This window comes from Rhincodon typus, chromosome 23, assembly GCF_021869965.1.
Source record: "Rhincodon typus isolate 14 chromosome 23, sRhiTyp1.1, whole genome shotgun sequence".
Classification (NCBI taxonomy): Eukaryota; Metazoa; Chordata; class Chondrichthyes; order Orectolobiformes; family Rhincodontidae; genus Rhincodon; species Rhincodon typus.
This window is the reverse complement of record NC_063354.1, coordinates 14,961,000-14,974,372: the sequence shown is the minus strand read 5'-3', so window position 1 is coordinate 14,974,372 and position 13,373 is coordinate 14,961,000. Positions and strand designations below refer to the sequence as shown.

Below are 13,373 nucleotides of genomic sequence, written 5' to 3'. Positions count from 1 at the left end.
AGATTGGCCGTGCTAAATTGTCATGTAGGGTCCATGGATGTGTAGGCTGAGCGGATTAGCCCTGGGAAACGTGGGCTTTGGGGGCTGGAGTGAGGGTCTGGATGAGGTGCTCTTTGTAGGGTTGGACTCGATTGAATGGCCTCTATTTGCACTGTAAGGATTCTATGATTCTGTAATTAAACACACTGCATAAAAGCAAATTGTAACTCCATTTACTTTTGTGCAGCAGAAGGGATATAACCTGAATTGACTTTTTCAGGCTGCTGGTACATAGTGAAATGTTTGTTTTGATCTGCAGAAGTATATTGAACCATCTTTTTAATTCTTTTTCTTCCATTAGGTGACGGAACAGCTATGATGTAGCTCAATGAGAGAGGTGACTGAGCAACCATTAAAGTTGTCCAAACTGAGAACCCTTAAAGGTTTATTGGAACACCATGGCACATAGTATAGACTTGCATATAGATACAGCTGGTGCTATTCCAGAGTTTAGGTGAGTAATTTTATTTTTGTGGAGAGTTACTTCCTGCTTCAGTGAGAAATTGTTTCTGCTCTCCCTCCCTTTCTTCCAAATGGTCCATTTTAGATACTCCAATGATTTCAAATAGGATTATCATTCCAGATCAGTGACCAACTATAAAAAATGATATGGATCAAACTGCGCTCTTCAAAGAGATCATTATTGATCTCATAGGCCAGACATTTAAGTGGTTTTATAGACTGAACGCTTTGTGGCCTAGATTTATTCAAGGTCGCTGCATTTCACTGCAAATAGATGTTCTATGGAGAAACGTGATATGATATTGTAATGGCTGCTTTAACTCTGTATTGAAATTTTATTTATTTTTATTAAGAACCAGAGTGAATGTTTCTTCCTGAAGTATCTGGTGAACTGAAAGTCTTTAATAAACATTCCCTTAAATGTTTCAGAATTTGCTTCTTGTGTGTCTGCCCTAATCCCCAGGCCCCAAACCTGGGCTAGGCAATAAATTCAGATTTTAGCTGTGAGTGAGGTACTGTCCTAGAGGACGAGAAATTGTGTCCATGTTTTATTTCCATCCCTGAACTCCTTCCCTGTACAAATATGTGTGTCCTCATTTTATTGATATTAATGTCGTCAGTGTTTCACAGTTCTTTCAGCTCAAAAGCATGGATGTGTTATTTTGCCTTCATCAATTCTTCTCTTTTTGATTTGGTATTAAGTTTTTTGGTAATAGGGAAATGACCTATTCTCCCTACCTACTGCTTGAATAAAAGGGGAGGTGAACCATTGGGGAACTTTTCAACAAGACATTGGGATATTTTTGCCAATTATGGATTTTTGGCTTCATTTGGTTTAAAAGTGGATTATTTTAAGCAAGTTGCCACCCTTAAAATTATTTCTGCAACTGTGTGCTGAGAAAACGGCTCTGATTCTTTCATCTCTACATGAAGTGCATAGGAACCAGTGAGCTAAGCCAGGACGATTGATGATAAGTGATGGTATTACAGAAATGATTAATGTGCACCAGTAGGCTGGAAAGCAGATTTAAACCAGATACTTATAACACAAACAAGTCTAGCACAAGCAGCAGGGGTGACAATTGGCATCCTTCTTGTGGTAATGTTGCAAATTTCCTGGCTGTTTTACAGCTGAATTATCAGTTCCCGACAGACTGACCTCTTGGAGGTAAGTCTTTATTTCAGAAGACCTTATGGACAGAACAACTGATAAAGAAACAACTTTTTGGCACACCAATGAAAAATGTATTTACGTATCCTGCTGCCAGAAGCAGTTACATGACAAAATTCCTTGAGGCAACATCAATGTATTTCTGAGAAATATAGTAACTGGCCAGAATTGGACAGATACTCCATACCCCTTTCCTAAAAGTAAGATCTGCAAGTAATTCCATTCGTGGGAGCTCCGTATAACTGGTTTTCCTGTTAGTCATTTCATAAATAGTTGTCTTCTTTAGCTTGGTGAATAGCTAATGCCTTTTTCCTAGGGTGGGGGAGTCCAAAACTCAAGGGCATAGGCTTAAGGTGAGAGGGGAAAGATTTAAAAGGGACCTCAAGGGTAACGTTTTCACACAGAGGGTGGTGTTTGTATGGAATGAGTGGCCAAAGAAAGTGGTGGGGGCTGGTACGATTACAACATTTAAAAGGCATCTGGTGGGTATATGGATAGGAAGGGTTTAGAGGGATATGGACCAAGTTATGGCAAACGGGACTAGATCAGTTTAGGATATCAGGCCAGTATGGGCGGTTGGACTGAAGGGTCTGTTTCCGTGCTAATAGTGTCAGAGAGCCGTAGACCACGAAAACAGACCTTCAGTCCAACTCGTCCATGCTGACCAGGTATCCTAAAGATATCTAGTCCCATTTGCCAGCATTTGGCCCATATCCCTCAAAACCATTCCTAGTCATATACCCATCCAGATGCCTTTTAAGTGTTGTAATTGTGCCAGCCTCCACCACTTCTTCTGGCAGCTCATTTCATCCATGCACCACCTTCAGTGTGAAAAAGTTGCCCCATAGGTCCCTTTTAAATCTTTCCCCTCTCACCTTATACCAATGCCCGCTAGTTTTGGACTCCCCCGCCACCCCTCCCCCCACCCCACCTTGGGGAAAAAACCTTGTCTATTCATCCTATCCATGCCCCTCATGATTTTATAAACCTCTCTAAGGTCACCCCTCAGCCTCTGATGCTCCAAGGAAAATAGCCCCAGCCTATTCGGCTTCTCCCTGTAGCTCAAACCTCTAACCCTGGCTACATCCTTGTAAATCTTGTCTGAACCCTTTCAAGTTTCACAACATCCTCACTATAGCAGGGAGACCAGAATTGTATGCAGTATTCTATGGTGGCCTAACCAACGTCCCGTGCAGCTGCAACGTGACTTCCCGACTCCTGTACTGAATGCACTGACCAATAAAGGCAAGCGTAGCAAATGCTGCCTTCATTGCCCGATCTACCTAGGACTCCACTTTCAAGGAACCATGAACCTGCACTCCAAGGTCTTGTTGTTCAGCAACACTCCCCAGCACTTTACCATTAAATGGATAAGTCCTGCCCTGATTTGCCTTCCCAAAATGCAGCACCTCACATTTATCTAAATTAAACTCCATCTGCCACTCCTTGGCCCATTGGTCCATCTGATCAAGGTCCCATTGTACTCTGAGGTAACCTGCTTCGTTGTCCAGTACTCTTCCAATTTTGGTATCATCTACAAACTTACTAACCATACTTCCTATGTTCACATCCAAATCATTTATATAAGTGATGAAAAAACAGTGGGACCAACACCAATCCTTGCGGCACACCGCTGGTCACAGGCCTCCAGTCTGAAAAGCAAACCCTCACCACCACCCTCTGTCTTCTACCTGCGAGCCAGTTCTGCATCCAAATGGCTAGTTCACCCTATATTCCATGTGATCTGACCTTGCTAACCATTCCACCATAAGGAACCTTGTAGAGTGCCACACCAAAGACCACATAGGTAACATCCACCACTCTGCCCTCATCAAAAAACTCAATTAAGTTAGTGAAATATGATATCCCATGCACAAAGCCATGTTGACTATCCCTAATCAGCCCTTGCCTTTCCAAATACATGTAAACCCTGTCCCTCGGAATTCCAACCAACAACTTCCCCACCGCTAATGTCATGCTCACAGGACTAGAGTTCCCTGGCTTTTCCTTACACCTTCCCTTAAATAGTGGCACCGCATTAGTCAACCTCCAGTCTTCTAGCATCTCACTTGTGGCTAATGATAATACAAATATCTCAGTAAGGGGCCCAGCAATCTCTTCCCTTGCTTCCCACAGAGTTCTAGGGTACACCTGATCAGGTCCCCAGGATTTATTCACTTTTATGTGTTTTAAGACGTTTAGCACCTCCTCTGTAATATAGACATTTTTTAAGATATCACTATTTATTTCCCCATGTTCTCTATCTTTCATATCCTTCTCCACTGATGCAAAATACTAATTTAGTATCTCCCCCCCATCTCCTGCAGTTCCACACATACGTGACCTTGCTGATCTTTAAGGGGCCCTATTCTCTCCCTAGTTACCCTTTTGTCCTTAATGTATTTGTAGAATCCCTTTGGATTTTCCTTAACCCTAGTTGCCAAAACCAACTCCTGGCCCCTTTTTGCCCTCCTGATTTCTACTTCCTACTGTCTTTGAACTCTATGACTTTAACAACTTAATGTTTCTGTAAATTCATGAATGTGTTGGCAAATTAGTCCATTAAGAGAGTGCCTGGTTTACTCAATATTTATTTTATGAAACCGCATGAGGCACAACAGAACTCCATGGCATAAATCATGAATCAATAAATGTGTCTAGCAGTCATCCAAGTCATAATATCCTAGATTACTTTGTAGTTAAATCTCACTTCTGTTTGAGTTGGTAATTGATTTTAGCTTTGGCTACAAGAAACCAGCTGCTGCTTAAGAAGATTTCACGAAACATTTTTATTATTTTGAGAATCTATTAGGAGTGGCACTTTCAATGAAAATTGTTTCTATTCCAGTGACTATGATCCTGCTTCTCCTGATTCTTGCTTTGAAGAAGACTTGGTCCACAATTCCTTTGCCCATCTTATCTCTGAGCAGAGTGCCCTAGAATCTGAACCATCAGTGATGATTGAGATGGAAGATCTGCCTGGTGCAGGGATAGGTAACGAGGTTTAGAGCATTTCCGTATTGTTCGTGTGTTATAAGTTAATAATTTCCTCTACCTTGTGCGTGTTTACAACCTAGTTATTGTAGTCGGAAATACAGTTGATAGCCAGTGTTTTTAATAAATATTCTTTTTATGTAGACATTTTTTTTCTCTTAAGAACTTGAATTTACATAGCATCTTCAGTAGGATTGTAAAGTGTATGCATCAGAGAGGTATAATTATACCAAGTTAATTACTGAGCCGAATAATTAGCAAGATTTAAGGAGATATTACTAGAAGTCCTGGTCAAGGATGTGGATTTTAAGGAGGGTGTCAAAGGAGGAGTACGGGATGGAGTGGCAGAGAGGATTCTGCGTGTAATTCCAAAAGCAAAAGCTCAAAAGACTGATGTTGACCCGGGTGCAACAGAGGGACATACGAAATGTCAGAATCTGAGGAACTATGAGGACTTGGAGAGTTGGAGGCTACAGCAAGTTTCAGAGGTAGGAAAAAGACCAGATCATGAATGGATTGAAAGTGAGGATGAAAATGGTACATCTGAGGTATTTGGGCTGAAAGCAAATGCAAGACAGCCATGACAAAAAGTGATGGATGTGCCTGAACCAGTTGAAGAGTTTTGAATGCTTTTGAAATAGAAAGAAACCCAATCAGGAGAGTGTTGGAATAGGCAAGGTTTGAGCTGAGAATGGGTTTCAGGTGTAGATAAGCTATTGCGATGTATTTTAGGAGCAAGAGGATAGAGAAAGGGTAGGTCTACTTAAGTATAAAGGAGAGAATTTGTGTGTGGAGCCAGAGTAAATGGATGAGGTCCTTAAAGAGTACTTTGCTTTGGCATTCAGTAAGCAGAAGGACATGAACGATGGTAAGATTCAGGAGGGTTATGTTGATATTCTAGGTCACGTCAGAATTAAAAAGGAGGTGGTGTTCAATATGTTGAAAAATATGAAGATAGGTCTGTCCCCAGGATCTGTTGGGATGTATTCTAGGATACTGAGAGAGGCAATGGAGGAGATTGCTGGGGCCTGGACAGAGATCTTAGTATCCTCTTTAGCCACAGGCAGGGTCCAGAAAATTGGAGAATAGCCAGTGTTGCCCCTTTGTTCAAGAAGGGGAAAAGAGATGGTCCAAAAATTATAGGCCAGTGAGTCTTACATCAGCAGTAGGTGACCTATTTCAGAAGATTTATTAGGGACAAGGTTGAATCAAATTTGGAAAGGAATGAACTTATTGGGGTAGTCAGCATGGCTTTATGCAGAGGAGGATTTGTCTCACAAATTTGAATGAGTTTTTTGAGGAAGTGGTGACGATAGTTGTTTAGGATAAGACAATGGATGTTGTCTGTGTGGACTTTTCTAAAGCATTTGACAAGGTCTCCCATTGGTAGGCTTGTCCAGAAGATTAGTCACATGAGATTGATGGTGAATTGGTAAGTTGAATACAAATTTGGCTTGAACGTATGAGACAGGATAGTTGTGGAGGGTTATTTTATGACCGGAGGTCTATGAACAATGATGTTCCCAAGCATCAGTGCTGGGACCTCCATTGTTTGTAATATATATGCATAAATAAGTGATTTCGACGAAATGTAGATGGTCTGATCAGTAATTTTGCAGACAACCTGAAAATTGGTGAAATTATGGCTAATGAGGAAGGTTATCAAAGGATACAACAGGATAAAGATCAGTTGGAAATTTGGGCAGTGAAATGGCAGATGGAGTTTAATCCAGGCAAGTGTGAAGTGATGCATTTGTAAGAGATGAATGCAAGAGGAAGTATAATGTAAATGGAGAAACCTTGGGAGCATTGATATAAAGAGGGATCTTGGCGTGCAAGTCCATAGCTCCCTGTAATTGGCAACACAAGTGAATAAGATGGTATAGGAGGCATATGACATGCTTGCTTTCATTGGTTGGGGCATTGAGTATAAAAGTTGGCAAGTCATGTGCAGCTGTATAAGAATTAAGTCAGTCCACGTTTGGAGTATTGTGTGTAGTTCTAGTCACCACACTATAGAAAGGATGTGGAGGCTTTGGAGAGGGTGCAAAGGTGGTTCACCGGAAAGTTGGCTGGATTGGAATGTATTAGTTATAAGGAGAGGTTGGACAAATTTGAATTATTTTCACTCGAGCTTCAGAGGACGATCTGATAGAAGTATATAAAATTACGAGAGATGCCGATGAGGTGGTTAGTCTTTTCCCCAAGGTGGAAATGTCAAATACTAGGGTTTAGGGTGAGCGGGGGAAAAAGTATAAAAGGAGGTTGGCGAGGAAAATTTTTTACACAGTGGAACAGGCTGCCAGTGGAGGTGGTAGAAGCAGATACAGTAGCAACGTTTAAGAGATATTTAGACAGACACGTGAATGGACAGGGAATAAAGGGATATGGACCATGTGCAGGCAGATAGGATTTTGTTAAACTGACATCATGGTGGATTAATGGGACTGTTCCTCTGCTGCACTGCTATGTTTTCCATGACATGGGTAATGAAGGTGCATGTAGGCAATATTTGTGATGGAGGGGATATGAGGTTGAAAGTTACAGAATAAAATGAAATAAACTTTAGTTATGTTGGCTGCCACAAATGATTTGTATGTTCTGATTTTGTTCAGAAAATGTAGGTTATTTCAGATCGCCCCCTCATGCGCAATCCAAGCCCAATGATGACTGCTATGATCCTGCTACTTTGAAAGTGCTCTCCTTCATGCCCAGCAGAACTATAGGTGATTTTTAAATCTTTGATTATTCTAGTTTATTTGCATGAATTATATTTTCTATCACTTCACATACATACCCTCAACACTCTGTAAATTGTATAGGAGACTAATAAAATATGAAGCGAAGCACACACTATATAAGATACCTTACCATCACATCACTGATGTAAATAAAATGAGATTAGCACATTGACCTATCAGTTTATTTTATTAGAAGTGCTTTTTGTTTTCAAGCTATTTTTGTGGTAATAATGCTTCACAAGTTTGATTTCTAGGGCTAGGTTATCACATTGGGCTTGGGAACTACAACTTGGGCCATTTTATGACTTCATAAATGAAGGCTGTTGCCTCTACCCATACTCGCCATTTTCTGTTTCCTGGAGATGTGGCTTGGGCAGTGTTTGGCTTTTCCAGCTCCCAAAGTTGTTCCCGAGTAGAGATGACATGGGACGTTGAGAAATAGTGCCGTTATACAGCAAAAAGTGTTTTTTTTCTGAGGGTGATAGATAGTTACAGCAGGGCTGAGAAGGTTTTCTCACAAACCACTGGGTATTTCCTCCGATTGTGAGTAATGAATTCGCTATACTGAAAAGTCATGACATGAGAGAGAAAGGGAAGATCTATATGCTACAGAATTTATCCATGCCCCATTTTATGAATAGGGGAGCAGTGGCAACATGGTAATGTCACTGGATTAATAATCGAGAACCTCAAGCTAATACTCTGGGACATGAGTTTGCACCCTACCATGGCGATGGTGAAATTAACATTCACTAATAATCTGGAATTAAAAGGCTAGTCTCATTGGATCATATAATTGTTACCAATTTCCATAAAACCCCATCTGGTTCACCAATATCCTTCAGGGAGGGAAATCTGCCAACTTTACCTGGTCTGACCTACATGTGATCTGGACACACAGCGATGTTGTTGATGCTTAACTGCCCTCTGGGCAATTAGGGTTGGTCAATAAATGTTGACCTAGCCAGCGATGTTTACATCCCATGAATGAACTTTTTAAGAGTATCAGAAATCTGTTTCGGGAGGCATAGGGTTATATTGCTGGAAAATGTCCTGGGGACTCGTGTTCAAGTAAAGACCTTGGCTTCATTTATGGGGTTCTTGTGACACTATGGTATTGTCCCTGCCTCTGCTAGGAAGCCCAGGTTCAAGTTCCATTTGTTCAAGAGGTGTGTCATAATATTTCTGTACAAGTTGGTTAGGAAATATCCCATAGTAGTTCTTTCTCGTCAGAGCAAGAAAAAGGTATATGAACCATAAGCCGTGAGAGAATTAAAATACATGTGATTTTAAAAGGTAATGTTCCTAATTTGCAAAATCATTGAAATCATCAAAACAATGTCCTATTACAGGTCGTTCCAGAGGCGCAATTATCTCTGAGTACTATAATCGCACTTTAAGATTAAGACGGCAAAGGGCTCGGCCTGCTCTGAAAGATATGCCTCGATCGATGAGACCGAGTATACGGGATGTAGCTGCATTGGATGAGAATTGTGAAGAAGAATTAGGCAAGTATAAGAGCAGGAGTGAAGTTATGTGGAGATTAGGGAAGAAATATTAACTTGACTGATCTGACGTGTTAATTTTGTTAGTCTTTTTTTTTGATGTAAATTGTGCCTCATTGTGAAATCATAACTTGGTAAACTTTGTCAATAATTAAGAACATTCTAACCAGAAGCAGGAGCAGGCCACTCAGCCCCTCGATCCTGTTCTGCCATTGGAATAGATCGTAGCTACTCTGACCTTGGCCTCAACTTCACTATCCTGTCTGTTTATCATAAAACCTGATTTGTGGTATAACCTGAAAATCTGTCTGTCTGAGCCTTGAATATATTCAGTGACATAACCAGCAAAGCTCTCTGGTGTTAGATTCATCTGCATCGGGGAGTAGAATCTCCTCTTTGTCCCTATCCTAAATAGATAACCCCTTTTCTGAAGCTGTGCTCCCAAGAGGATAATCACTGCTCATTATCATCAACCCTGTCAACCCCTCTCAAATCTTGTTTCAAGAGTGCACCTTTTCATTCTGCCCAACGCTGTGTACAGGTCAGACCTGCTCAACCTTACCTAATAAGACAACATCACCATCCCAGGAATTTGTGACCATTCTCTGAACTGCTTCCACTGTGAATATTGTCTCCGCTTGGAATGTAGAGACTTAAAATTATACAGTACTCATTAATGCCTTCTGCAGTTGTAGCATGACTTGTCTCGTTTTGTACTCTATCGCCTTTATAATAAAAGTCACCATTCATTTTCTTTTTAATGACTTGCAGTGCCTGCACGCTACTCTTTCTGACTTGTGTGAGGACCCCAAATCTGTCTGTACCACAGCATTTTGTAGTTTCTCTCCATCTAAACATTATTTTGCTTTTCATTCAAATTGAATAGCCTTACAATTACCCATGTCATACTCCATCTGTGAATTTTTTTGCCATATCACTTAAACTATCCACATCCCTTTGCAGGCTCCATTTTTTTTGCATTCTTCTCAGAATTTCTTTCCCACCAACTTGTATTGTCAGAAAATTTATGTTCAATATAGCCAATCTCTTCATCTCCATCCGAAATGTGGATTACACTTAGTTGAGACCCAGCACTAATCCCTGTGGCATTCCACAAGTTGCCGTTTGTCCAACTGACCATGATCCCCTTTACAACGACTTTTACGGAAATTGTTTTAAGTTCCTCCTATTCTTTATGTTCCTTATTCAACTGATTTTAAAATGTTTTTCATACTTTCTACCATGAAGACAGATAAAATATTTGTTCAATGTTTCGTTTCCCTTTTTCCTCAAACTTATTTTTGATATATTTGTGGAAGCCCTTGCTGTTTGCTTTCATTATATTTCGCCCTAGTTTACACTGATCTCTTGATAGCTAATCTATCATTCACACAACTCAAACACAGACCTTCCTACGCACAGACATACACACACAGATGTACACAAACCCTTTGCCTTGTGTAACAATCTCTTATGTGACACTATATTGAATGTCTTTTGGAAATCCAAATTAGTGACATCTGTGGGACCCACCCTTGCCATTGCACTCTCAAAAAGTTCCAATAAAATTATCAAATGCTATTTCACTTTTGCAAACTTAGTTGGCTTTGCTTGATTTTATTCTAATTTTCTGAAGGTCCTGGAGCTACTTCTTAGTCATTGAATCCCTACAGTGTGGAAGCAGGCTATACGGCCCATCAAGTCCACACCGATTCTCTGAAGGGCATCCTACCCTCTTACCTTATTGCTGTAAGCCTGCATTTCCTGTGGCTAACCTTTCTAGCCTGCACAGGCCTGATACTGTGGACAACTTTGCATGGTCAACCCACGTACTCTTCATTATCTTTGTGACTGTGGGAGGAAGCCAGAGCCCTTGGAGGAAACCCACATAGATGTGGGGAGAATGTGCAAACTTCATATAGACAGTCATTCGAGGCTGGAATTGAACCAGGGTCCCTGGTGCTGCAAGGCAGCAGTGCTAACCACTGAGCCACCATACAACTACTTGTTAATTAACAGATTTCTGAAATTTACCATTGGCGCAGATACCAGGTCAACTCCTATGATGCTGCTTGGCCTGCTGTGTTCATCCAGCCCTGCACCTTGTTGTCTCACAATTTTCTGCTTTCTGTTTCCCTCCCTTGAATAAGCATTTAATTTTTATTTTTCAAATTTTAAACATTTGTGTTTCCAATTTGCTGAGATCTTTGACAAATTTAAGGAATTTTGAAGAGTTACAACCAATGCATCCCGTTCGTCCGTAGCTACTCCCTTCAAGACTTGGGAATATAGGCTATTAGATCCAGGGGACTTGTCAGTCGTTAGTCTTATTAGTGTGCCTATTTTTCTATAATGATAATAATTGTTTTAAGTTCCTCCCATTCTTTCTGTTCCTTACCCACCTGATTACTGACCTTTTTAAAATGTTTTTAGTGTTTTCTACCATGAAAACAGATAAAATATTTGTTCACTGATTTTTTTTCCATTTTTTAAGTTCCTCAATCTTGGGGAGGCGATGGCCTAGTAGTATTATTGCTGGACTGTTAGTCCAGAGACCCAGGTAACATTCTGGGGACCTGGGTTCAAATCCTGCCATGGTGGATGGTGCAATTTGAGTTCAGTAGAAAATATCTGGAGTTAAGAATCTAATAATGACCATGAATCCATTGTCGATTGTCGGAAAAACCCATCTGGTTCACTAATGTTCTTCAGGGAAGGAAACTGCCATCCTTACCTGGTCTGGCCTATGTGTGACTCCAGACCCACAGCAATGTGGTTGACTCTGAACTGCCGTCTAGGCAATTAGGGCTGGGCAATAAATGCTGCCTAGCCAGCAATGCTGTCATCCCATTAATGAATAAAAATAAACTTTTTTATCTCAAACTTAGCAGTCTGAAGGAAGAGAAATTGCCTTGATTTGCTATGGTGTTCTCTTAAGAGACACTCCGTTCAAAGTTTATGCAAGAAAGGGGAGTAGATGTAAAAGTAGACATTATCAGGAAAATGTAGGCGCTGGGAGTACTTTCTTTGGTTTCACTGCCCTTTAAACAATAACTTTCCGAGCTAATATCAGGTCTGTTCATTGTAAAAGATTAAAGCAGTCATATGATCTTTGAATTGTCATCCTGCTATACTTACTGTCCAGTAGGGCTCCTTATTTATGAAAAATGCAAAGGGATTCTGTTGCAGCTTTAACAAAGTAATCCTTTAAATTCCACTTAGCTCCATTTGCCAAGCTAGATCCAAAAGCTCTGACTTTGCCAAATTTCTAGAAGAGTTGAAAAATTCTACCTCATCCATGCTTGTCTCCTGTTTTAGTTTGAATTACTTTATTCAGGATTTGTACCCATGCACTCTTTGATTTTAAAACCAAAGAAATTTCTTGCTTTGTACTGTTGCCATTGGCAGCTGTGACAATTGAGTGAAAAAGTGTTTGGGGATTGTTTATGTTCATAGTTCTCTTGGTTTAAAAAAAATCAAAGATGTTCAGAGAATTTCCCCATTGTTCCCTATACTTAAAAACAAAACACAGTGATAGCTTTAGTCAGGCTCAACTTTTGATGTTTAATTGTGGTAGAAAATTGAAAACATCTGAATTCAGCTCTGCAGCAAGGGATCAAACTCTGATAAGCTGCGCTCTGAAGTTTCATGGCTAAGTATTGAATTGAGCAATCTTGTGATGCTGAAACCTCATTTAAAATACATTTTGACCTGGAACGTTGTTGCATGCTGTAAGGCACAGCCACTGTATTATCTGCTGAAGCCTTTTCCTCCACAAGATTCCGAACATGATTAAGAATTTATAAACTCATTTTCAGTAGCCAGATCTGAGAAAAGTTGCAGTCTTTTCCCTAGGATGGGAGATTTCAAGACTAGGGGGCATGAGAGGAGAGAGATTTAAAGAGTGGTTTACGAGTGGAATGAAATTCCTGAGGAGGTGATGGATGTGGGCACAGTAACAATATTTAAAAGACACTTAAATAAATTTAGGAAACGTTTGGAGGGATATGCACCAGGAGCAGGCAGGTGGGACCAGTCTGGTTTGGGATTGATGTCAGCCTGGTTGGACCAAAGGGTCTGTTTTTGTGCTGTAAGACTCTATACCTTTTCCATAGAATCCCTACAGTGTGAAAACAGGCCCTTTGGCCCAACAAGTCCACACTGACCCTCAGAGCATCCCACCCAGACCCATTCCCCAAACCCATTTAATCTACACATCCCTGAACACTATGGGCAATTTAGCATGGCCAGTTCACCTAGCCTGCACAACCTTGGACCGTGGAAGGAAACCCATACAGATACGGGGAGAATGTGCAAACTCCACATGGTCAGTTGCTTGAAGGGGAATCGAACCCAAGCCCCTGGCACTGTGAGGCAGCAGTGTTAACCACTGAGCCACCCAGTGGAAAATGCGTTGGTTTTGTTTTTGAGTTTCCTGACCTTCCTGGTCTGGATTTGTAT

At 40.7% G+C, this 13,373-nt stretch overlaps 1 protein-coding gene across 1 annotated transcript in view; it reads left to right on the top strand.

Moving 5' to 3' along the window:
- The first annotated feature begins 344 nt into the window (after nucleotides 1-344).
- LOC125485900 (transmembrane channel-like protein 6) overlaps nucleotides 345-13,373 on the top strand; it is a 24,091-nt gene continuing 11,062 nt past the window's right edge. Inside the window, exons 1-4 of the mRNA XM_048611101.1 lie at nucleotides 345-493; nucleotides 4,521-4,666; nucleotides 7,282-7,392; nucleotides 8,760-8,915. Coding sequence (XP_048467058.1) covers nucleotides 438-493; nucleotides 4,521-4,666; nucleotides 7,282-7,392; nucleotides 8,760-8,915 — 469 coding nt within the window. The 5' untranslated portion in view covers nucleotides 345-437. The remainder of the gene's footprint in view (nucleotides 494-4,520; nucleotides 4,667-7,281; nucleotides 7,393-8,759; nucleotides 8,916-13,373) is intronic.